Source organism: Ixodes scapularis, unplaced genomic scaffold (genome assembly GCF_016920785.2).
Source record: "Ixodes scapularis isolate PalLabHiFi unplaced genomic scaffold, ASM1692078v2 PGA_scaffold10__122_contigs__length_95168666, whole genome shotgun sequence".
Classification (NCBI taxonomy): Eukaryota; Metazoa; Arthropoda; class Arachnida; order Ixodida; family Ixodidae; genus Ixodes; species Ixodes scapularis.
The window spans coordinates 37,260,550-37,287,441 of NW_024609836.1; the positions used below are offsets into that span (position 1 = coordinate 37,260,550).

Consider the following 26,892-nt stretch of genomic DNA (forward strand, 5'->3'; position numbering starts at 1 on the left):
TGAGCAAGATACCTGCGATGTGCCCAATAACCATGAAGTGGTGTACGCGATCGATGTCTTGAGGCGGTTTGCGAGTGCACAGCAAGACGAAGATGCGATGCAGGCCGTCTGGCTATGCGAATGTCGTGTGATGCCAATAATAATGTCAACAGTGGCCCAGAAAAAGGTGACGGACAACTTGCAACTGAAATAAAGGCATCATAGGTGAGCTTTATGCAACTGAAAAACATTTGTGAAAACTTTCTTCGACGTAGGCTCCGAATTTCTATATAGCGAAATTTCAATGTGACGAAACAAATTCCGAATTTTACCGACTTCGTTACATCGAGGTTTGACTGTATTCACTTTGAACTCCAAATCTACGATTCACGCACGACTAATGTGCCCAATTCGAGGAAAAAAGACGGCAATAGAAATGAATTACTGCGAAAGTGCGCACTTACGGGGGGTAGCGGCGTGGCGCCCGTGAGGTAGCGGTACTGCCGGGCCACCTCCCCAGGGCCAGGGCCCAGCAGGAAGAAGACGTCGATGAGGCCGTTCTCCGAGAACCAATGGGTCTCCCGGTGGTTGGGGGGAGGGCTCCGCTTCACGAAGTCCACCACCGACGACAGCACGCCCTGGGGAGACGGGCACCACTAAATCGCTTCGAGACACAACAATGTAACGGCAGCGCCGACGGAGCACCCAAGCTGTGTCCCCCAACCGGCATGTTTAACGTCATGTCCCGCCCATACATCAAAAGTGGTCTCCAAGTGGCATCAAACGACGTCGCAGAAGAAGAGCGACCCGCAGCGGCAGAACGGGTGTCTGCCCCACCCGCCACAGCTGCTGCGACGCCGCCAGGATTGCAGCTCTTGACACCACACTTCTACGGTGGTGTCACGCGGAAGTCGAGTGGCTGCTTCTTAAGACACGACAGACACACCAATTGGAGACATATTCTGGGCACCCAATTACTACGCAGTGATATAAAAAAGAAGAAAAGTTTAACAAAAAAAAGCAAGTCTTTGGCTGAGCAAGCAAAACGACAACGACGACATTACGAGCGTCCCGACTAGTGGCACGGTTCCGATAACAAGAATTGTGTGAACAGCAGTAGATTTTGTGTCCGGCCATTTACACCGCTACGATCCACTGCACAAGACTTACCTGCTTTGAGTTGGGCTCAATGTCCACCCAGGTTTCGGCAGCATTCAGCCACAACAGTCCAACCGTCCTGGTCTCGCTGCAAGGAGACCAATACTTGGAGATTGTCCCAACAATCTAGCACGTAAAACTCTATTTTAACATCCCAGTGGCCTAACATTCCAGCGCTGTACGCAAACGTTGCAAACAAAAACACCGCTAAACAGGAAGCTTTTGTTGGAACCTTGTGCTGTTTCCTCGTAACCTGCGTAGATTACACCTGCATCCACAAAACCAAACCGACGACTGTTCTTCGACAGACATGAAACTCGGAATTGAGATGACACTATTGTCCAGTTAACCACTGTTTGTGAACACTTAAGAAAAATATAAAAAGCAATTAAGCGAGCACTTTCATAGAAACTTGTTTTTGATGGCATATTGTTTGTTGAGCTTTAGTCAATAAAAATGACCAGTTCTAGATTGTAAAATGTCCAATAGCAATGCAGAGGCACTATTTTCTGTTGGGGTGGCCATCGTCAGGTCCCCACCACCTCCATACAACTTGACAAACGAAAAAAGTTAATTGTGTGGAAACTCCGAACCCCGCTATGGTTGCTCTTTTCAGGTGCGTTCTGCATTACATTTTGGCAAAACTGTCAAATCTTTGGGGGTAGGAGACGTAATACAGATATTTTTTTTGCAAATGCCATCTGATGGCGCCCTTTGGTGTGTTCCAAGGTGCAGGAAGAACAGCGTGTCATGATCTTTGATTAGATGTCCAATGGAGATATCTGCCTCCCACGAGCGTAATTTCATTTTTTAAGGACGCCTAGAGCCTGTAGATTGAGTTATCACTGTAAATAGATGATGTTAGAAAATACAATTGAGTGCCCCTTTAAAGGGGGACACCACCCAGAAAAAAAAATTCTGCAAAAAAAGTTGATTTTGGAAAAGGACCTATTTACATCCACCAACATCTAGACTTGTCCCAGAAAGTTTCATTAATTTACACTGCATAGTTAATTTTTTATAAATGATTTTCTGTCCACCGAAGCTAAAGAAAAAGTAGGGTTAGGAGTACTTTGAATGCATTTTTCTCCATTCCACTTTTTGGCATAAATTCAATTTTAGTCAATTTATTCTTTGTTAATGGCAATATAGGGAAGGCTCGTTCTTCACTTTTTCTGACTGAAATTAAATAAGGAATGCGGCTAAGGAATTTTTTTGTCACTTTACGAATGTCTTTTATAAAAAAGATGTTGACTTTTTGTCGGCAACACAGAAAACCAAAAAGTTGACCAATTTTTCAGAAGAGAACATTTAAGGAAATAAATGTCTTTTTACAAAAACTTCATAGCCGCATTCCCTAGGCATCCTGCTACATACCTAGCGAATAAAAATCTTGAATATTGTGATAGTTTTCTGACGATAGATCGACTAAACAATGTAGGCATGCTGCTGATAGAAGCTGCTCTATTTTCCTTCCCATTTACCCTTGACAGACCTGAAATTTTGTTATGCACCGTCTAGCATGACCTCCAGCCTACCTCCTGTAAATTTCATTCATTTTAAGCTAAGGGTTCAAAAGTTGACCCTCCCAGGGGGTGTGTCCCCGGGGAGGGTCGACGTAACTTGTCACAATGTTAGAAGAACGAAGTTGCCTTAAACGTAATTTAGTCCGATGTTTACAGGAACCTGTTACTACTTGGTTTAATTACAATCAAGGCTCTGTAACTTCGATAAATACCAATAGACCCCTGAAAGTGACCTCCTCCAGGGACAGAGAGACAGTCTGCAAACCACAGTTTGTTTCTTTTTAGGAACCATGACTTTCATCTTGTTTCGTGTACTACGACACCTTCCAAGCATTTGGGCCACGCCCATCTCCACTCGCGGCTAAGGAATCTCACGAACGTGTCCCGTTTTCAACGTATGCCCAGAGGAACGCCGATTTCTCGTTCAACGCCAAACGACGAAACCGAAAGACCCCGAATCTGCACAAAAAAATAAACGCCGAAAATTCGGAACCCTCGTCGTAATTACCGTATTCGCACGAATATAACGCGACTATGAACATAACGCGAGGGCAAGTTTTGATGCCCTCAAAAAAAAAAAAATTATTACTATTATATTGCGAACCGAGGCCGCGTCAATTTCTCACACTCGGGGACATAGCAGATGTGAAAAGTCAATGGAAATAAAAGAAATATCAGTTTGTTTTGACTACACTCATCCTCACTGCTCAGGTCCTTCCGTCTACAATCCACTTGGCGACTACACAGATAAGCAGCAGCATGGCACCTGCTTGTCTGGTAGTTCCTTTTTCTTCCCTGCGAGCTCCTAGGCAGCCCACAATCCAAACAAGGCACGAAGCAGAAGCACCAACACACAAACACCAGATCACTCTGGAGCAGAAACTAAACGATGCGCAGGCAGAAAGAAGACTGCTGAATATGATACACGACGATCACACTTCTTGTTCTGGTCCCTCTGCATAAACAAATGCCTCCTGTTGCACGATTGCGTAAACGCGGTTCGTGGTCTTGGCTTTGTGTTGACTTGACTTGACTTGGCCTGGCTTGGCTCGAATTGGCCAGTGCCCGCATTCCCGCATGGCGCGCGCGTGCGCTGAGTTTCTGTGGCGTGCGCGCGTTGTACAAACACAAAAGCGATAAAAAGGCTTTCTTATGTTTTCTATTCGCCCCTTCACGTAATAAATTCCCTTCCACACCCCCACTTCTTTTAATACCGGATATTTTGCATTGAGCCGGAGGGATGGCTTTCTTTTCTGGCTTTCTCGAGACTCGCGCGCCTCGTGGCTGAACTCGATTCCGAATATAACGCGAGGTGCGTTTTGGAGCTTGTAATTTCGAAAAAAAACTAGCGTTATATTCGTGCAAATACGGTACTCCTCAAAATAACGTATGTATATACAAACATAGTAAATTCCTGTCGACTAAGCCTCAATGTCAGCCTAAGGTTGCAGTGCGCACCTTGAAGGAGCCGACAGGACTCACCTGTGCGCCACCATGTAGGGCACGGCCCCGTAAAGCGCCATGTTGCTGTCCACCTCGTACTCGAACACGTCCAGGTTGTAGAGCCGGAACGGGTCCGTGGAACCCCTGCAAGAAGGAAATGATTGCTCGTGAGACGAACAGAAGTCTGGTCCCAATCTACCACGCTCGGTCAATTCTGATGCACACCTCTTGCTTACTAAAGGAGGGCTCTGATGGTCTTTATAGCTACCCAAACCACGCGCATTTTCGGAATGCTCTTTCCCGGCACGCTATTTGTCATACCTAAATTTGAAATGGCTGCCGAGAAGACGGCAAAGGAAGGTAACGCAAAAACCGAAGTTTGAATTTTCCCGCGCTCTCCAGTGAGGCTGCGTTGCGCGTTGTGTGACCCACGAGCCGAGCGGGCAATCTCAAAATTAACATCTTCTTCGCGTGCCGATTTTTGTTTGTTTCAGCGAAGTGGGCTTATCCAGCATTCGTCTCACACCATCAAACTTCTCGTAACCCGTCGAGAAAAAGCCACACTGCCTCCGTATCGCCCCAAGTTATATCTGACGTCACGTTTCCGGCGTTGTCGGCAGAGCCTTTCAGCCTCTCTGACCAAATTTGTGACACCAAACCTTAAAACACTAGCAGTAACCTTTACCTTCGAAGGCCTATACCGTATTTATTCTAATATAAGGCAAGGTTTTTTTCCAAAATCCATAGTCTCAAAGTCATACCCCACCTTATATTCGAAGCTCAAAATAGCAATGACAATTTCTTTCTTTTTCTTGGGTCCTTCAACTGCCCCCTCGCCTTATAATCGTGACCGCCTTATATTCGAATAAATACGGTAATACAGGAAATGCACATGCATTATAGGCAACTAGTGAGGAAATTGGCGAGAATTGGTGTGTCACATGAAGTTTATTATGGCAGACATAGCGGTGAATTGGTGCACAAGTAGACATCCTTTGTTTGTGCAAAGCATTTTCGCAACTCATTTTTATAACATCGGAGAGTGCCCAGTCTTCTATAATGTATTCTACGTCAAAATGGCAGATAAAAAATGAAATTCCAAAAAGTCGCCACTCCAGAAAAGCCAGGTGTCACGGGCAGAATAACTAGTCCAAGGATTTGCCGAAAGGTGAGAGAACACTCACACGGTGGACTTGAGGGCGAAGGAGTCCGCATGCTCCGGAAGTCCGTACACGTGGTCGAATCCCTCAAAGGTGAAGTCCATTCCCACGGACATGGGCCCTGCGATGCATAAAGACGCGAGACGAGTGAAGTACAGCACGGGAACGTACAGTCGGTGACAGGTCAAGAACAAACTGGAAGCTCCTCCCACTTCTTTCCACTTCAGTAGAGCGAACGGTGAAGAGAAGGTCATCTCCTCTCCACCGTTTGCTCCACTGAAGTGGAAAGGGGTGGGAGGAGCTTCCACACCCAGCATACGGGGTGTTTCCGAGCGCTCGCCGGCGCGAAAAAAGGTTCTTAAAAATAAACCAATGAACGGGGTGCACTGAATCCTTTCACAAAGGCGTCTTTAGCAGTTCATTTATTGTGCTCAAATTTCACGAGTGTGGGCACCGAGGAAAAAAATTTAAGCCGAAAAAATCCCGTCTTTTCCCATGCACGGGAACGAGAGCATTAAAAACCTTCGGTAGATGCTGCGACTTGCAGATGGCACCACACATGCTCAGATCTGCCGGATCTACCTTTAGGTGTGTGTCTCAAAGAAGCTTTCATGCCTTTAACCCAGAATGTGCTTTATGGGGCGCCCCTGACGAGAAAATTGCCGTGAACGAGCATCATAACGACCGTTGCAGCAAGCGTCGTGAACGAGTGACACGCCAAGATTTTATATAAAGTTAATATATGAATATATAACCTGGGTCAATACAGTGGCAGTCGGATATCATAGTTGCTGAGCTATTAGTACAGCTGGTCTAAAAATTTCTTTTTTCTTTTCTCTTTTTTTATTTGAATGCAAACGTCTAGAGTGGCAGGTTTTGGGTGAAAATAATACCTAGAACAAATTAAAACTCATAACAAAAGTCAATCAATAAAAAAAAAACATTGAAATAAAAATAAAATACAACAATAAAACTAGAAAACAAATAAAAAATGCTTGCAAAAAAAATGAACAGATGGAAAGATTGAAAAATTTTGCAGGGACACACGAAATGAGGCTTGTGCACGAAACATTCTGTGCTCCATCATCACCACCATCAGCAGCATCATTGAGCCTGTATTTTTGGCTTTAGGTTTCGTCCTCTGCGAGTAGCGGCGTCAAACCAAACGGATTTTACCATTTTCCTCTCTGTGCATAGGAAAAAAACTGGAATCTTTAGGTTTCATCTTTTTCATAAAACCTACAGTCATGAAATTTCAGTACGATAAGTACACCACCAAAGGACAACTTTGTCAAATGTTTGATCACACTCGGTACATTGGTTTACTTATAAGAATTGTTTCACACCTCGACGGCGCTCGGAAACACCCCGTAGAAGGCCACATACGGCGAGCGCCTTGCATGGCACAAATGTTTTACAAATACAACAGAACCTCGCTGATATACTTTCAGTTGACACATGTTTCTGGCTCTCGCACCTCCCAAACGTGCGCATTTTCCATTTACCACGATTGCCTTCCCGGTTGTTGCTTCCAAAAAATGTTGCCTTTGCTTAGTAAAGACTAAGTGTGCAGGCGAGCTGGTGGCAGCTAATCTTGTCGTTTAACACTTGCACCACTGTCTTGGGTGTTAAACGACACGACAGCCTTTGCTTCTCCGTTCTGCACTTCTTGCATTGCCTGGGCGGGCACGAGCTTGGCCCATACTCGGATCCACTGTTTGATCCCAGCAGACGCGACAGTCAAATGGCACCAAAAGTGCGCCGTCACGGCACTCGTAGTGTTTGTGTGTTTGCCATTGCCAGGGAAACTGAACGCGTTGGGCAAATGCACCGTGATCCCGCGCTTTCTTCGTGTGCAATTGGTTTAGCCAGTAATGGCAGACGCACAAAGGCGACGAGCGCCGCGACGACGTGCATTTGGCGGCAGTCGATTGCGGCGTCGGTTGCCGTCGGACTTAGAGTGAAACGGAGCGTAGGCTCGAGAAGGATTCAAGCTTTTCCGACGGACCGTTCCTCTTTCCACATGTTTCCCCGTCGCACACGCTGGTGTTCTGTCTGGCGGCCCGGTTTCCCCAATTCTGCTTGGTTCATTTCGCTCAGAGTTAAGAGTTTGTAACCGTGCACCAAACGAGTCATGTTCTGCGTTGGGTTGGCCTGCATGTTGAGCTCCAGTGCCTTCCACCAGTGCACGAAGTGCGGCAGATGACACAAGTGAGTGTCTGGGTCGACTGAATGGACTCGGAAATTTTGCTCAGTCTTATAGGTTGACGTTCTTTGGTTACAGGGTTCCAGTTTTAACAAACGTTTTTAAAAAATATTTCTAAAAAAACAAGTCGAACTTTGTTGGAGTAAATGGTCTAGTTTCCCACACCCTTGAAAGTCCATGAAGGTCACTTGCTACGCGAGAGTTTCTCGCCGCCTCGTCTTTCTTCGTTCGTACGAGAGAGGCGAGGCAGTAGCTGCGCACTTTGTCCACAGATGGGTGCGGCAGCGTTGGCATGGAGATGCAATTAGAAAACCCAAGCCAAGAAACGAGTCTAAATTTAGCTTTTTTTCCCTGCCAAGAATGTTGTAAATGCTGCATGTGCCACATTTTTCCCTAAAGTTGACAGATTTGCTGGTTATTAATGACGCCGACAAGGTTTGTAATTAAAACCATGCCTTTAACTTTATTGACTAAAAAGTTAATTATTGAAAAGTAATAAATAACCTACTTAACCTACAAATTTTTCTTAAATGGGTCCTTTGGCAGAGGCTAATAGCACATGAACCTTCTGAGCGATGCATGTTTTTTGCGAGAACGATTTGGCCCCGCGTTTCCATGAAACTCCACGTGTATGAATGAATGAGAAAATGGGTTAGTTTGTGTCCCACACCATGCTTATCACAATTGCATGATGAACGTCAAACACCCCGGGCTAGCGGCGGTACCGCACTGGCTAAATTTCTCACTTACGGCGTAAATCAGTATTGCCGTACCTCAAAGACAGACCGACCTTATGCCACCTAAACACAAATGTCAAATTGTTAACTTTTTTTTACCGTTCTTTTTGCTGTCCTTGTGGCCCTTGAAGGTCTCCTCCCAGGCGCCATCCATGTTGTCCTCCTCGACCGCCTTTGCTGCCTCCTCCACCTGCCGACAGAAAACCACAGTTTTCAGTAACCAGCAATTCAGCCGGGCCATAGCCCCGTATGAGAAGAGGTCGGCAAAGTCCTGCTGAATGCTCACAAACTACCGAACCTTGGAGGTGCGCCTCGAAAGTGGTACGTTGACAAAACTATGAAATAACTGGCGCAAAGCAGCTCGTGACTCCAACAACATTTGACGCTGCGCCTTTAATATGTAACCACCAGAGTCGCTAATTAAGGGGGAACACTACTCCGGAAGGCTAACTTTTGCACCGTCTGTCTTATTTGCATGAAATTTGCAGGGTGTACACATAGCACTGGACAAGGATGCTGTGGAAATTTTCAACCCTATAAATTTATCCCACGATGAGTTACATAAAAGTTCATAATAAAAAAGTGTATCTGCTGAGGAAAGCTATCGTTTAGAAAGGGCAATGAAAATGGCCGGTTTTTTTGCTGGAACATACACCAGAATACTTGCTTCAGACGACTATGAAAAGTAATTTCATAAATTATAAAAATTTATTCACAAAAACAAAATATGGAAAAAAGTTTTTTTTTTGGTGTACATTTGATTTAAAGGAAATATAAACTTTTTATAACAAAAGAGCATAAAAATGAAGAAAGTAAGTTCACAGTCGTGTTCTCCAGAAAATTTCAATATACAGAAACCAAAATATATCTGCACGCATAATTTTATTATGAAATGATAGCTTCCCTGAACTGATATTTGACACTAAAAAGTGAAGCTGAGATAAATGCACTTGAAGTTTCATGATGAAGTTTTAAAAATTTATTTTTATGTCTTAAATGTCAAAAATTCTTTCCACCAGTGTAGGTGATGTCTTCCTCAAACTTCTTCTGATATACTGACATTCCTTCAGCTATTTTCACTTGTGGATGACGAGTGCTATGCAGTGCAACACACCTCACCAACATATAAATAATAATTATTTTTGACATCATTTGTCAGTGCACATTGACAAGACTTTGTGAGAGCGTTCTTTGTTATCCATACATGCCAAAACTTTGCAGTTCTGAATATGCATTTTTTTTTTAAAAGAGGTGCAATTCAAGGTAGTGTCCCCCCTTAAGTAAGGGAGTTTCAGAGAAAAGAAAAGTGTGTTTTTTCAGCCCGGTTAAATGAACTATGCATTGCAGGAAGTTCAAACTGTGAAAATGTGACGCTAGCGGTTAGGATAGAATGCGAAAGTCTGAGAACACAACGTTATCTGGACCAAATGATAATTGAGAAAGACGAAATTTCTTTAGGAGCAGATATCCACCCAAGCCTGACATCGTCAAAACAAGGACTGACATTCTGGACGCTCGTGCTACTTACTACACATATCAGTGAAAAACACTTGTCAGGAAGAACAAGGATATTGTTTTCTTTTTCGGCAATAGGTATTTTTTGCCAAAATAGATGTTTCAGGCACCCACAATGTTGTTTCTTGTTGTGACAACATTGGGCTTGCTCATAAAGAAATTTAGTTTTTTTTCTCAATTATCTCTTGATCCAGGTAACGTAATGTCATCACAAATTTTGTGTTCCATACCAACTGCTATCATCACATTCTCAAAGGTTTGAACATTCTGCGGTGCATAGTTTATATAGCTGAGCCAAAAAAAAGTGGTTCTCTTTTCTCAGGAACAGCCCGTATATCGACACTTTACTCCCCATGTCCCCGTAGGCGCCGCCATTTTGGTGCTTAGTGCGAAGCGGGTGGAATTGGCAATCGTTAACACTTGTAAATACGCCTCCTCCAGCTCTAGATACAATCTCAAGAACTTCGGGCGGCAATGTTTGGCTCCGTCGCAGACTGTTTTTAACATTTCTGGAAGACGGAAACCAACTTCCTGTGAGTTCGGCTGAGGCTTCAGACAACATGCAACCACGATTTTAAGCAACAAGATGGCCGAAGCGTCGCTTCTCTGAAGCAGAGCTCACTCAGCGACTAGGCCACGAAGGAGATGGCTCTTTGCGCCACGCTTTCGACGGAGCCGGAAATCGGACGCCTAGAGATGCGGTGGGAAAAGCAACCCTGAAGCCTCCGAAACCTCAATGGAGACGTGATCAGTTAAGTTCCGAAACACAGTAGTTTTCCTCGTTTCTGTTTCTTTGCAGTTGCGCCAGCGGCAGCGGTGTGACCTTCGGGGTGGAGAGGTGACGCAGGGAGTGCCCCAGAGACTGAAGCGGCTCGTCACGGATATCACATTCTAGCCCGACGTTTTCTTTTCTGTTTATCGTCTAGCACAGGGGACAGTACCACAAGCCTGGTCTGGCACCTCTCTGTCGCACCAGATTAAGCGAAAAGTGCAAACTTTAGGGAGTTTAGAGTATGCGGTCCGTTAGATTAGTAGTTGAAGGTCTTCACCGGTGACATGACAAAGCCACATTTGAACTGATTGGTCGCTGTCGGTGAGAGTGTGAAAGGTTGAATGTCGAAGGAAAAAACGGTGGAAGATTTTGAGGGACTTGGGCTGAGACTCTGGACGAGTAAGGATGGTCTCCCAAGTTTGGAGATGTAACCTCAACGTGTAAGTAAATGTACACAGTTAAATACAAGCAGCGAGTCGACGCATCGCTCAAAGACATTCCAGCCACCACGCCCCAGACCGTCGGAGCGAAACCTGCCTCCCACAACACCAGGAGGAGCAATAACTTAACTCGCTCTACGACCTCCCTTCTTGAGGGGGCAGCGCAATGATATTGTGTTGGAATGCTTCTTGCATTAACGCAAGCTTACCGGCACTATGCGTGCAACGCCACCAACTGAGAAGCTTCTTCGTCGCATATAATTTCGAGGTTAAGAACAGACCTCTTTCGGTCTCTTTCGCGGAACTAGGATCATGGTTGTAGTAGGGGGGAATTAGCCTATAACGACGACGTTCAAATGGAGCTCGTAGATTGGGCATAAGTGCCGTGTGAACGCTTGGCTTGGGCTCAGTGCAATGCCTAATTGAGCATTTGGGTTGCGACTCGTGCCAAGCTGCTGCAGGGACAGAAAGAGCCAAACCCCGACTATGTCTGGAACTCAGGACCTGCCCCGTGCCTTGCCAATCCCAGCGCATGGTTAAGATCTCCAATGGCGGCATATAACTGGCATCACGTAACTGTTTATTCTGTCTGCAAGTTGAGGGGGACAATGCTGCTCATTTTTCTTTATTTTCTCCCAAAACTGCAATTGTGTGAAGAAAAAGACTAAGGCATGTTTCGTAGGTTAAAGACGTCGAGAATTTATTCTATGCGGAATTTAGTAAAGGTACAAAAAGTGTTGCACCACCCCTCTAGCCTCACCTGAGACACCTCATATTTGGCGGGGTTATCTCCTTCAACCGATCCTCGCTCCTCGGCGGGAAAGTCTACGTTTTGAGAGTCTTCGCGTTCGTCCTGCTCCTCCTCATCCCCATCACGATCCGGATCCTGAAGGCGAACGGCGGATCTCGGTCGCCAGCGGCAGCAAAACGGCGCTTTTTGCGGGAGGAACTTACGTCTTCGTCGTCATAGTCATTATCGTCCTCGAGGTCCTAAAATGAACAGCCAAAACCTAAAGGACCCTTAGCAGCCCCCAAACATTTTAGGGTAGGACGCGGACGTTACATGTGCCCTTTGTCGAAGAAGGAAAGTTTAAACTTGGCTAGCAGTACTCACATAATAGTCTTCGCTTGGCTAAAAAGTAAAGAACAGTCGCATTACGATCAGGGTCCGGTTACATCGAAAGAAAACTAAAAACGTTACGGCGAAATTCTTAACAAAGTCTCGCGCAACACTGAGTACATCAGCAATGTCCTTTTGGGATGATAGCAGACTATCGTCACGCCTAGACCATCACCTGTAAAGTTTACATATTCACACATAGCACTGTGATAGGGACCACCCTCCCCTTCAATGGCGACAGTCGAAGATTTTGATAGGTTTAAGGTTGCACTAACTAATCGTTGCTCTTGTTTAGGGCCGCTACAATAACTTTTAATCACATTTCTAATCCCGAATTCCCAACCCCTCTGTAACGCTTCGGCCATGGGGGTATAAAAAATAAAACAAACGCGAGAGAATTAAAAATTGCCAGTAATCTTCGCATCAATCGTCACTAAAAATCTCTATATGGAATCATTAACGTCTGATCTCGCTTTTGCGGTAGTTACGATAGACTGCCGTTAGAATGTTAGCAGTCGATGGCGACTGCTAACATCCGTTTGGTCAACTGACTGCCTGGTTAGCTCAGTTGACAGAATGCTGCGCTAGTCTTGGAGAGGTCCCGGGATCTATTCCCAGACCGGGCACATTTTTCCAGCGGCCACTGGTGGCCTAAGGGGCGCGAGTTGTGCCGCACTTCATGTGGAAGTCAATTTATTTCTGCGTTAATTTTAGTCGCCAAGCTTTTCTCATAACTTGGCAAGTTACAATATATTTAACCCACTAGATAAACCTACATTCTCCAGTTAGATGGAAGCTGAAAAGGTTCTTGAAAAAAAAAAATGAGTTAGAGGTGAATTATAGCGCATTTTTGTACTGTGAATTTCAGTATCCGAACGCATCAATAGACCCGAGAGAAACCGAAAAACCAATCACTGGGTGCGAAGTCATCGCAAGAGGTTTCAACTGCCTCGCAAATTCCACCTGCGCGGGAACGTGTGCAGCGTTTTTGAATGCCTGGGTAAGGCTTGCGGAGGGCACGGAAATGTTAAGATCTCTGCATATTATTTTATTTATTTATTTATTTGAACATACTATTGATTGCTTACGGGCCAAGATAGGAGTAGGCTACATAATTGAGGTTAACGTGGTATGTGTAACAACCCAACAATCGCATTCCGCACTGCCCTGCACTGAAACATGCAGGATTCACGATTCGGTCTTCCAACTGAACGGGTTGAAAAAAGAGCGGCTTCAACCCTTTTTTAATGTGCTGTTTTGCAGCTACATGGCATATAAATCTGAAATCTAATTTAAATATCCGTGATCCTGGAGGCCGAATGAAGATGAATCAAGTGTTTTTTTTTTTATACAGAACCGTTGCAGTTTCCTTCTAGTAAACATTCCTCCCGGCTACACACGGCTGCACGCTGGCACTGGGATACACCTCATGCGACATGCCTGTTGGGTTACTACGTCTCCATTCATCTTCCCCAATATTCCACGAACATCGAGCCACAACGTTACCTATTTTGCAAGCGCTCACATTAACCCTTTAACCACCCGGCCCGGGCTGTACTCGTCGTGGAAGGTTGTACTAATATCGCCGATGACGAGTCAAACTCGTCCAGCCAAAATGATGGTTTGCTTTCACTGCCAAACACAAGACAGGGTTGTAATTCAGCTTTAGTTTCAATTTTCAACACTGGAGGGCAGGAGAGGTTGCACAAGTACATAGCGTGTTTCGGGCTTTGGAGCGTATTTAGCCTTGCAGCAGTGATCAGAAATGGCAGCACGCTTGAGTGATGCCGGTGACGGCCCTCGGAAACGAGCTCTCTCTTGCGGCAGTTCGAACAGTAGCGACGATGAAGACATCGAATTTGTCTCTAAAAATGAGTCGGACATAGATTTTGAACACAAAACGGACTTAGACGACGACCACAGTGTTGAAGAAGACGACACGCTGGGTAGTGTTAGAGTGTGGCAACGCGTAAACACTGAAAACCCGCCACCCGCGCCTCCAAGGTTCCCGTTTTGTGCAGTGCCTGGGATTCTGCGGGAACCCACTGACGAAAGAGACATTCTTGGCTAATTCGGTTTTTTTTTTTTTTTTTTTTTTTTAGCTTCATTGTGATAGAGACAAACTGCTACGCGGTCCCGTATTTAGTAGCGCAGGGTTCTTCATGGAAACCGGTTGACCGCGAAGAGATGATAGTGTTCCTTGCACTAATAATTTTGCTAGTACGGAGAGACGTCTAGGCGCTTTATCTTTTGTTACAATGCATATGTTCAAATAAATACTGCGCATTTCAGCATGTGTTATTCTATTACTCATACATACACTGAGGGAAAGCTTCCATAAAAATCAACTTTTTGTTTTGAACGTTTTGTGTTAATACCAATCAGAAACCACTCAAGTAATGCACTTGCAAAATCAAAACAAAAAAAAATATGCGCAAACAAAAACATTGGGGAAAGTTTGTACATTTTTTTTTTTTTTTCAATAACTTGGTGGTTAAAGGGTTAAACTTCATACCTGAACTTGGGTCATTTATGGCGTTGCTGTTTCATAAAACAGTCTTTCTTTTCCCATCAGTTTCCTAAATTTTATTTTCTTATTCCTGATGCCGGTCACTTCCTTACCGTATCGGTCGAGACGACCAGGCGAGCGAGACGGAACCACATCCAACGTGGTGCACTCAAGACCGTACGCAGTGCACAACGACACAAAGCAAGGGCCAGACTTACGGAGTCAAGCTCCTATTGGAGAGAGAGAGAGAGAGCAAGAGACGAGAGAAGCATGCTGGGGTTACGAAGCCGACAGGAGCAAAAAAAGTCGAGATCCGACGGAACGGCGTACGGTACGCGTGTCCAACCGGTGCATCTAGGGTCTCATTCTGCCCGTGTTTCGAAAGTAGTCCAGTCCCGAAGTGCCAACAAACGACGTCGCAAAAGCCGGAGTGTCACGCCGTCGGACGTAGCAATACCGGTGGTTGGTTGCAGAAGTTCTGGCAAAATGCAAAGAAAAAGCGAGGCTGAAACACCACGGCGACGCAAACGTCGCCGTCACTGCAGCGTTTTGGCCCCTGGCTGCCGAAGCCTCCGTGGTCCGTATAGCTGGAGAGCGACCTGCAGTGTATGCCACGTTACCGAAAGGATCGCAGTCGGCGACGGCGCGACACTTCTACAACGTCGTTGGGCGGAAATCGAGAGACCACTTTTTTGTATGCGGTAAAAACACGCCAGTCTGAAACACCAACAGTGCCGGAGCTATTCCAAGACTGGACGTTGTCTTTGCTGCGGATTGCGACTTTCGGTTGATGCGCGATCCAAGGAATTTTGCGTGAACAATTGGAAAATAGAACCGACATAAAGAGACGCATCGAAAAAGTGTAGACGTAATAAAAAAGAAACAGCGTACAGGAACGAAGAGACAGAAAAGGGACGTGAAAGCGTGAAAGACATGCACGAGTGCCGACTCTCAACTAAGTTACCGTACGAAAAGAAAGAAGAGGAAAACGAAGAACGGTGCTCGAGGGGACGGGACAAAAGGAAGGAATGCTGGAGAAATGGCACACGTTTGTCCCGTCCGACTAAGCACCTTTTTTCGCCGCGTTTAACGTTCATCAACTAATCACCCGGGGTCAGATTTTGGTTGCCACGAGAGCAAGAGCTAATTTGCCTCTCGCAGAGCAAGAAAAGATTGCGTTCTTAGATGGTTTATCTGCTACAAAGTGCTATTTGAAGAACATAAATAAAATGTGAAAACAACGAAAGTCGTCTGCTGAGATCAGGAAAATGTTGATATTCCGCTATGAACCAAGCGCCTCGACGAAGTGAAATCTGACCCAGGCCACAGCTGTAATGGTCTGCCGTTTGAGGCTGAATACATTCACACAGTCACGCTGTTTTCTCCTCATACACTAGGAACGCATAGAGAGAAGAGACATCCTTTCATAAATAGCCTGTCAATAAAGAAAAAGTGAATCAGAAATACCAGAGACCAAATTTCACCTTTTCAAAGATAATCTTTGGACAAAGAAAAAAAAAAGGAATGCAGGGCAGACTTTACTTTATCAGCCTTTGTTGTAAGATTATACTCAACCGCAACGAGAAGTCCGCTAAATTATGCAAATGGTCTAAAGGCCACCAACCAGCGGATGAGAAACAGAATTTCCACAAATTCAAGACAACCCGAGGCATGGAACTCAAAAAGGGACGTCTTACATTAATGGAAGTACACTGATGGCAACGATGAGAAAGACGGTGGGTGGGCTTACCTCGTTTTCAGGTGCGTCAGCTTCTGGAGCCTGGTTCTCCTTGCTGGAAGCACGGCAAAACGGGAGACAATCAAACAACAATGCTCCCTCACCTTTTAAGAGCTTGATGTTATATGATTATTAATAATTATAATAAAAATAAAATAATCATAATCATCATCATCAAAACATTTAGACAACACAATTCTAGTGCCTTAGTTTTATTGTCTGAACGTCAACCACGTTCTGGCCACACCCAGAGACACCAATTTGTTGTTTGAAAAGACCCCAAAACATAAAAAGTGCCCCAAAACCGCCGACTAAGAAGTTATAAGCGATTTTCATTTTTCAAAGAGGAAAAAGGTGGCCAATGAAGCTCAAGAATACATGAAGATGTACGATGCCGGCTCACGGGTATGGGCCCCATCTTGTCATTGGAAACAATTTTGAAAATCGCAATGGCCTTCGAAACTTTGGTATCTAATCCGGGCTGCTAGCGGCCTGTTTTGGCGGAGACCGGGTGTCTGGTTATGCATAGTTTATTCTTGCTTTGAAACTAAACACTAGTAAATGTTATTTTCAGAGGCAGGCAGTAGAGCATTTTTCGTATTCTTGATTGACAAGATTTGCTAATCTGCTAGTTTCTTGCAAATCATGCATGTCACCGCAATCTATGATAAGGCAGAGACAACACTCTCAAGTAGACCCAGATCCTAATTTAACCCAGATCTTAATTTTGAGGAGAAACACCCCCAGAACTTATCACGCGGTAAGCTCATTCAGGCAAGGATACTAATAGGCCGCAAGTTTGCTCTGCAGAAAAGTAGCGAACTTGTAAAAATTACCTTTTAAAAGTGATATAGAGTAATGAAGGCGGAAATTTAAGTTATAAACAATTCATGCCTCTCAAAAAAAGAAAAACAACATATTTGCCATTTGCATTTAAATGGTGTAAGGTTGATCTGCTTTTGAGGCATGGCGACAGTGGTTTGCGGTTTAGGTGAGAAATTTAGCCGGCGTAGCACAACTGCTTCCCTGGGGTCTCTAACATGCATCACACAGTTGTGATGCGCGATCGCATGCCGGTACAATGCTCACCCAGATTAAAACGGGCGGGCAGGGGTGGAAATTGAACCCAGGACCCCCGGTTCTGCAGTGTAAGCTTTCGCCCCACATTCTTACGAGCCGCAATGTGCCAGCACTCTTTACCACCGATCCCCCTAACCCATGCTTACAAAATGTGCCTCTGTAGTCACAGTTACTCACAAAAGAAAACTAAGCAATTAGAAGAGGAGGAAGGAACGCCAACCAAAAATAAAAAGGAGCCCAACGTTTCGAAACCTGCTTGGTTTCTTCTTCAGGGGCGACTGTGTGCGCGAGGAGCAAGTGGTCTTCTTTTACGGCGGTGGACGTGATGTTTTCGCGATCGTAATGTGGCTGAGCCCGCTGACGTAAGCCGAAAACTAAGCAGCACTGCAATTACTCGTACAAACTTCCACGATGTCCAGTCTGTGATGAAGCCATTTGAGGTTCTGATGTAGTAAAATTGATGCACATTGTGATTTGGCTTTGCAACTAACAATGAAAACCCACATTCCTCCTTTTATCTACTCTCTTCTGCATATAAAACCTGCATAAAATTTTCTCAAAGCGCTCATAATTTTTTCAGAAAGATCTCTACTATGTCACTGTCTTCAAAATACTAGTATCGGTATCTTCACCAAAGCAGCGTGTTAAATGCCTATACACCAGAATTACGAGCGCCACTTTAACATTGCTTCACACTACCTATATCTTTGCCATATCGGTCATCTTAGCTATATATATTAGTATTACTATTGCTACACCGGTACATTAAGTGCCTAAGCCAGTATTTAAAGAGCACCTCAACATTCCTTCAAAATATCTGGAGCTTTGTTATATGAGCACCTTCACCATATTCAGTACCTCCACTACATCAATCCCATTGCTCTATCGGTACATTAAATGTCGCTATTAAAAGCATACATCTTCATTGCATTATTACATCAAGAACAGGGGCTCTTTTGAGTCTCGAGAAACCTTTTCCCACCTCGACTGAGAACCGAGGATCTCCCTCCCGGCCTCAGCATTCACGCAAAGCTCTTCGAGAGGCTACAGAGCTTGTGAACAATGAAGAACATACTACTAAGGAATGTTTGACTCATAGACATGCAATGTTGGACTCCACTAAAATAGTGGAACTAAAAGAACACTTTACTTCGGGGCAAAGATGGTCAAGGAGATTTGGAGAACTTAAGAGGGTGTACTGGGGTTCTTCAAAGTACCCTTTCCCCGAATTTCCTATCCTGTCCCCAAGTAAAGTGTTCTCCCGATTTAAGCACTATTTTCAATGATCTGAGCCATGCAGTGATACGCATGACAATCTGCAAGATATTCTCTAGTATACGTGCATTATAATTTGCAAGGTTTGTAGGCTTTCGCAGGAGGGCTTCGTCGGCTATCAGTCAGGAGAGATTTCCCCGAAATCGAAAACTTTGACGACCCCGATCTCCACTAATTGTGTCACTATTTTCACTATAAAGAGGCTCGACCGTAATCGTACAGTAAGGCGAGTTCACTCACGAGAATCGGCTTCCAGCCGCTCTTTCCTGCCGTTTGAGAGCAAGCAAAGGTGCAATGAGGTGGTGTACCAATTACCGAAATTCAGAGAAACTCCTCCATCAGTTGGTTGAACCAATAGAAAAAAAAGAAGCGACGAAGATTTAATTTTATGCACTGCCGCACCGGATTTTCCCAATCCACAGCCGGCAACCCTACAAGGAAACCGAAGCTCCCCAGCATCTAGAAAACGACATCGTCTGCGGCACTTTGTTCCTTCGTAACTTGGCAAGCAGCAAACGCTACGGCCACGCCAAGCCAATTGGAGCGACGGAGACAAAGAATCTGAAGGCTCTTGCCAAAGCTAAAGGGGCAAGAACGCAGCCTAAGCGGTTGAAGAAACGGCGAAGGAGGAACTCTCCTCTTACCCGGACCATCTTTTGCTATACCCCAGACATCGCTCTTCTCCCAATAAGACAGCGGTTCTCAAATGGGGGTCCGCGGACCCTCAGAGGTCCCAAAGACCTTCTTTGGGTCCCCGAAGCTCTTATTTGTTAGCCGAGCCAAGCAATACAACATTTCTTTTCAAAGCAGCTTTCCCTTCCCTCCCGCCCGCCCATGGTTTTGACAGCACTGCACGCATCTAGTGAAATAGAGTATAGTTTTGTCTCTCCCTCCGACGTACCAACTAGCTCACTAGAACTGTAGCCTTTACCATTTGCCAAGTTACGAGGAGATGGAGTATAGACTCAATAAGAAGCTACGCTTCAGCATGTCGGCACTCCTTCCCCCACCCCTTCCATGTGCACTTTGCTTAGGTTGACGTCTGTTGATTTAGCTCGCAACATGAATCTTTTCTGCTTTGTGTTGTTCTAAAACACGTGAAAGGATGCATCCCAGACGAACTCTTGGCACCGATGTTGCTAAAGCAGTATTTTTCTGCCATTCCGTTGCCTGGTGCAGATCGGGCGCAAGTGGTGGCAGACACGTTTAGAAACTGCTACATTCTGGGCTTTGGAAACAGTGTTGGGTGGCTCAAGCGATGTTGCTTTGCTCTGCCGTGGACAGATGTGTCTGAAAATTTCCGGAGTACAGAAAACCATTTCTTGCAGATTTCGGATAAAGCTTCTCGTAACCGGCAACAGGGATTTTAAGCACCGAGATAACTAGTGTCGTTACTCTGGGGCGTAGCTTACCTAGTGGCTCAACTGTACTCTCTGTCTACAAATGGTGTCGTCTGTGTCTACAAATGGCGCCGTCTATGTCTGCAAACGGCGCCGTCGTTGTTTACAAATGGCGCCGTCTGCGTTTACAAACGGCGCCGTCTGCGTTTACAAACGGCGCCGTCTGCGTCTACACATGGTGTCGTCTTACGGGGCATCCCGGGTCCGGTGGTGCTCGAAGCGCATCAGTCCACGGGCATTGGCGACAATGACCAGCTGGTCCCCAGAGTACACCTCCACGGAGAACGGACTGGCATGCACGACCGCACGGTTGCCGCCACCGAATGCCACGCTGAATGACTGCGCATCCTGACCCGTGAGCTTGATGCTGAACAAACAAGAAAACAGAAACGAACCACAATCTGTGAACAAGAATCAAACAACTTGGGGCAAAGTGAAAGCTTTGTCCCCCAGGTTGCAGGCTCTCCACTCAAGCACTCACATGCTTTAGTGGGCTGAATAATGTATAACACAAATGCTTGCAATAAAAACTATTATTACTATTATCATCTACCAAAGAAGAAATGTACAGGAAAGGAAGCCTTCATGTTTTACCTCGGGAAACAGAAGTAAGGTTCCTTCCAAGTTCAATGGAACTTTTGTTGAGTAATCGAAATATCGAGGAACAAGCTGGATCTGCAGGTAGTACATACACTGCACTTGCTAGTGTGCACGGTAGTAATTGTAGTAAGCGAAGCCCGTAAAAGATGGCACTTTGAATGTGCATTTGTCCATTCCCTTATTTTAGTCAGTCACTTCGAGTCTTTCCCACGGGATGGTTGAGCATGTGCAGAGTGTGTACCAACAAACCCAACATGTTCCTTGGCGTTTCAGTCATCTCACACAGTAATAGTCAAATGCAGTAAAAGTATGGTTTCAATATCTTCACTGCATTTCAATTGGGGCTGTACTACACTTACTGTAAAGTTCCCAAAGAACATCTACCAAAAATGAAGAGATAAATGGGGAAAAAAATGGGGTGGGCTATCTTTGGGGATGCCACAGCAAAACTTTATCAAAAATAAATGATGAACACTGGGTCACCCGCTACTAACCACGTGACGTGGGAACTGATACTCCAGATTGTGGACACCGCGAATTTGCATTTCACGATGCGATAAACACGCCGGAATTTGCGACAAACTCCTGTGTCACGCGAAAAAATACCACAGGTCGCGAACGTAGCAGATTCGCATTTTACTGTGTGAAGGACCCGTGGAAACCCGCCAAGAACTCTCATTTCACGGAAACAAATACCACAAATCGCAGACGCAGCAAATTCCCATTCCACGAAGCAATATACACGCGGGAACAACTCGCGTGTTACGGCAGTCAATATTGCGCACGCAGATCGCGGACAGAATTGCGGAAACCCGCTATAGACTCGCTTGTCAGATGTACCTGTACAGCAGATCACGCGGCAATTGTGAGTCCCGTCGGACATCGCGTGACGTTCGACAGGAATCGGGGGGGTGAGCTACGTTTCGGAATTTTTATGTTGCACATATTTAGCCAGAAAAACAGGACGGGCAATCTCTCAAGGGTGGGCGTTCTCTTGGAACGCCCACCCCCGAGAGATTGGAACGACAGGAAATGATAATTAAAATACACCAAAGATCGACAGATCAGGGGCACTCCGGTGATAGCATTAACACTCACCAAGAGAATCAGTACACCGCAAAGAGAGTACCGATACACCACGAAAAGATTACTACTGTATAAAGGGAGTACTAATTAATACACCATAAAGTACCAATACTTAGAAAAGAGAGCAGTGATACTCGTGGAGGGAAGTACCGATATTCCATGAAGGGAATACCAGTACTCCACAACTGTACACCAATACTCCACAAAAGGAGTATTTATACTCCGCAAAGCTGCACGCCCTCCGTGGGAGCACCGATACTGCACAAAGGAAGAGCCTGCACTCCGCAAGGGAACATAAACACCACGGCTGCCGAGGAACAGAAGGAGTCCCCACCTGTCCTCCCGGATGTTGTCCGCGAGGGCTTCTTTGGGCTCAAACCTCGCCACCTGGGCATTGGGCTCGTCCAGTCGCATGCGCAGCACGCCCTCCTCCAGCGCGATCAGCTGCAGCCGGAGCACCACCCCGTTGCGGGAGTTGACCACGTCCGCCTCCACGCGACCGCCGAGCACCTTGATCGTCGACAGCTGCACCTGGTATGGACTCTCGCCCGGCTTCATGTTGCGGTTACGTCTGAAATTGCGTGCAACGCGACGAACGGCTGGGTTGGGACGTCCATGCTAATCGAGGAACTTGGTTAGGCCCGCTTCAGACTGGGCAACTTTTCCAGCAATTTTGAGGTTGCTGGCGGGTTGTTCCCTAGCTTTCCCTAGATCGGCGTGAATTGCCGAGATCGGGTCCAGCTCGAACAAGCGAGCAACTCGGAGCAATTCGAAGACGGTTGAAGCGGCTGCAGCCAATCAGAGACGCGATATTTTCACGTGACACCCCTGTGGTGGTGATGATGACAGCTAAAGACTTAGTTCTGGTTTGGAATGGATCGTTTTCGGAAATAAACAGTTTCAGAAAAATGAGTTAGTATTCTCAATGCCATTCAAAGATAAAAGAATGCGTTTTTAGCGCGTAGCTGGGCGTCTAAATAGTGAAATAAAAATCAAATTTAATGATGATGATGGCAAGTCGGAGCAATTCGGTTGCTGAGTGTGAACGCGGGCGGCCGGTGTTGCTGGTGTTGCGACGTCCAATTGCTGGGTGAAATTGCTCCGTCTGAAGCGGGCCTTACAGGTTCCAGTTGAGCTAGTTTGCACATATCGGTGAAGGGTCAGGTTGAACTCTCACAGGAATGGATGAAGAAAGGACGGAACATGACAAAACAGCTGACTCACAACTTTGCTTCAGTACACTTGTTTATATGCATAATCACCTTCAGAGGCTGTCCACATACGTCAGTTACTTTGTGTATATGCAGACATCCTCTGGAAAATATGATTACGCATATGAAGAAGTGTACGAAAGCAAAGTTGTTAGCTGTTTTGTCATACTTGTCCTCTCCTCTATCGTTTCTGCAACTTCAAACTGACCCTTTACCACCACTAACCAAGGAAATGTATACTAAATACGTGCGCTAAAGAAGAGCACAAATTAATTATTCCCATGATCTTTTTTTTTTCACCAACAGGTAAGAAGATATTTTTTATAATTAATAATTGTGTTCTACTAAGCTCCTGTTAACATACTAAGTTCTTTTGCTTTAGTAATATGCCATTATGTAAGGACTCTGGGCCGTTAAGGTGTATAACAATTAAGTAAATAAATGAATGAAACCCAAGTGATGGAGAATGTGGCCTTCGACTGCCTTCGATACACACTTACAAACCCAACAAGCTCCTTGGTGTTTCAATGACCTATCATGGTAGAAGTCGACACAAAGTAAAATCATGGTTTTAGTATCCTCATTGCATTCTAATTGGAGCTGTACTACACTCAGATTAAAAAAATAAATAAATAAAGATTACAGAAAAAGGTGATAACTAGCCTACACCAAAGATAGACACAGGAGTGTCAGTACGCACTCCAATGATAGCATTGACACTCACTGTGAGTATCAATAGTCCAGAAAGAGAGTATTGGTATTCTCAATGGGGGTACCTATACACCAGAGATTACTACTCCCATATAAAGGGGGTACTAATACTCCATAAAGGGAGTAATAATACACCATAAAAGCACCGATACCCTATGATGGGAGCACCGATACTTGACAAAGGGGCACCATACAGGCTGCGCTACCTGGAGGCCCCTGGAAAATGATAAAACTGCGGGGTGAAAAGGGGAGCTGCGAGGGTGTGAGCGTTGGAGTAGGCACACACCCTCGCAGCCTCCCTTTCCACTCCACAGTTGTTTTCAGGCGCCTCCAGCTGGTGCAGCATGCATCCAAGGCCGCATGCTCTGCCGCATGGGTTTAAACTGTACCTGACAGTACACGCAGAAATGATACGTCAAAAAGATGAGCTCCTGTTTTTCGGCAACAAACTCTGGGTTGCTGTCGCAGGGATAAGAAACAATAATGAATATTGTACAAAAGAACAAGGTATAATGTGATACACAGCTGAACACACGATGGTAAGAACTGATAAATGCAGACCCTCAATGGAACAGCATTGATAAATACAAATGAGCACCTAAAGGCCATGCACAAGGACTATTTTAGTATTGTCGGTCAACAAGTGGTCTATGCAACTCCTCAAAATGTTAAAAAATATGTACAAGTATGGGACCTGAACTAAAAAATATAAACCCAAACATCAAGAACATGCATTCCTATTATTCGCTATTAAAATGCCAGTGGGAAACTCCCTCGATAATAAAAGGTGATCGTAGCGTTGTTTGAGTCTGACGCGCACCCAGGGGAGAAAAGTGCACGTCTTTTCATGGCTCTCCTCTCCGTACAAACCAAATGTTCATACCCATCACGTTCAGTAAACAACTCCAAGATAAAACATATATAACGAAATAACAAATATTCCGAACACCTGTAACGAAAAAATATTTTTGTTAACCACTTCGACTTTTACACGGAGGCAGCACTACTCACTTGCAAAAGCCGCTGTCGTTGCACGTCTTGAAGTTGCTCCTATCCACTAGTGAAACGTGCCCCAGCACAACGAAGAGGACCAAGAGTTTGAACATGGTTCTCCTGCAAAGTTACGCCAAAAAAAAGTGGAGACGCGGTCAGCACGTCGTCATGGCATCCGTAGACGCTAGCGAAAGCCCTCGACCGGAGATGAACAAATACTTACGGCGACATTATCGCAATAAAACCAATCAGAACGACGTGAAAATTTCGGAGAAACGTATTCGCGAAGGGTCACGGGCGCGTTTCGTTCGTTCAAACCCGCCTTATCAGCAACCACACAGACAATGAAAAAAAAAAAGAGGAGGCATGTAATGTCAGGTGGTTCGGCGATAACGTCAGACTCCGCAGGACACCTTTCGTAATTTTCACAAAGCTCACATCGAGGACCGCGAGTATGTAACTTTGCGGTACGCGGACGTCATGTTTCTAAGATATAAGCCCTATTACACTGAGTGCTGCTCCTTAAACGTGTATTAACTTAGCTTCGGCGTCACAAAGCGAGGTTCTCGGTCAACTTGTAAGCCCGCTACGCGTTGGTTCCGCTAAGTTCCTCACTTCGTTCTGTGCCTCCCAAACTCGGTTAGAGGAAACGTCGACCCATTTTAAGAGTCCAGTTACAATTGTGTAACCTTTCACAGGGTGCAAAAGAGGGTCTATTGAGGCACAGCTCAATCGGGAAAAGAAGCAAATATCGGACTGCTAAAGACAACTCACCGGTCGCACGTGGCCATTTTTGTTTCTACTGACGCGACGCGGAGCGGCGCGTGAAGGAAGTCGCGAAACTCGACAAATGGTTGAATGACACGTAATATTTACAAATGCGGGCAACTGCATGACGCTTTTCTTTAGTGGATTAATTTTAAAGGGATTACGTAAATTAAGCTTTCCAAAAGTATCCGAACCGTTTTTTTTTTTAGCCTCGCGCAATTGTTTTGTTGAGACGTCATCAATTTTTGTTGTTTTTTTCTGGCGCAGGCCGCCCAGCTGCAGCATTTTGCCCCCACCCCCACCACCACCCCCCTGTTTTTTGTTAACTTGAGGTCAATGCTCGAGCAGCTCGAGGTTTACGTGGCTTGCTGTCCCCGCCGTATTTTACCCCCCCCCCCCCCCCCCCCCCCCCCTTTCGTGCTTTCGTGTCAAACCTGATAGTTTTTGTAATCCATTGTCAAAAGGACATTAACACGTGTTCCTCAAAGGGGCGTGGCACTTTTGTTTACTTTGAAAAATAACGAGAAAAAAAGAAAGACGTCAGCGCAGCTCTTGAGGAGGAGGAGGGGGTATGCCCCTTTTCCTCCATATTCTGTTCCTCCACCTCTCCTCCTGTCACTGAATTTGTTCATGGGTGATGTACCATGACACGAAGTCGTGACGTCCTTTTCCCCCCTAAATTTAGCGGGGAAACCGAATTGGTGTTGAGGTCACGCAACATCAATTTCTTCGTTAACTTTAGCAAGAAAATTTTTCCGCTAAATTTAGCAGGGAAGCGTCCCATAATGCAACGCGCACGGTTCCGCCAATGGCGACACCGCTCAAGCCGGAAACGGGCACCTAACCGCTGCACTCTAAAAAATGAGCCTCAGAAATGCTGTTTTCTGGAAATACCAGCATACACACACAAAAAATAGACACGAGTTACACCACTGGATGACCATCTTGCATGCAGTGAAATCGCGTTTGTGCAACCGTTGCAGAGGCTGGCTGAAGCGTGCTGAAGACGTTTTCTACTTGTTTGTCGCTATTCGACCAAGAAGTTTCTTAAACCCCGTGAAAACAATGAGACTTGCCTTTGAGAACAGGTGGAAATTTTTACGAAAGCACAGCACCACAGGAGAAAGGCACAACTCGTAGAAAACAAGTTTCGCCGGTCGCACGGCGTGATCAAAGCTTCCTTGGCATTCCAGTTGCTGGCAGGAGCTTCCTAACCTTGATGACGCCTTCGTAGCTCAAGAGCAGAAGGCAATGAGCGCATACTGCAGACAGGTACCCTGCACTTCTTGTTCTGTCAGCTATGGCCAGTAAAAGCCTGTTCACACATACACCACAGCACTAGCTCAGCACTAATAGTCGGCGCTGGAAATAATGCCAACCTCACTGAAGCCACACCGACTCCGCACTAGTAGACTCATTAATTCAAACTCCTTGGAAGACACAAATTTTGTTTGGACTACCAAAA

General features: G+C 45.4%; 1 protein-coding gene across 3 annotated transcripts in view; it reads right to left on the minus strand.

The window, feature by feature from the left end:
- The window catches only part of LOC8039095 (neutral alpha-glucosidase AB), a 56,029-nt gene extending 30,525 nt beyond the window's left edge, over positions 1–25,504 (minus strand). The window contains exons 1-10 of one of the 3 annotated variants that reach the window (XM_029986620.3): positions 25,434–25,504; positions 24,678–24,779; positions 22,079–22,315; positions 20,249–20,425; positions 16,316–16,358; positions 8,309–8,399; positions 5,291–5,387; positions 4,146–4,250; positions 1,150–1,225; positions 444–617 (exon numbers count right to left, since the gene is read on the minus strand). In XM_029986620.3, the coding sequence (XP_029842480.2) occupies positions 444–617; positions 1,150–1,225; positions 4,146–4,250; positions 5,291–5,387; positions 8,309–8,399; positions 16,316–16,358; positions 20,249–20,425; positions 22,079–22,315; positions 24,678–24,779; positions 25,434–25,450 (1,119 nt within the window). In that variant the 5' untranslated portion in view covers positions 25,451–25,504. The other 2 variants (XM_029986621.4, XM_029986622.4) reach the window with 2 other exon arrangements.
- Between the last annotated feature and the right edge of the window lie 1,388 nt (positions 25,505–26,892).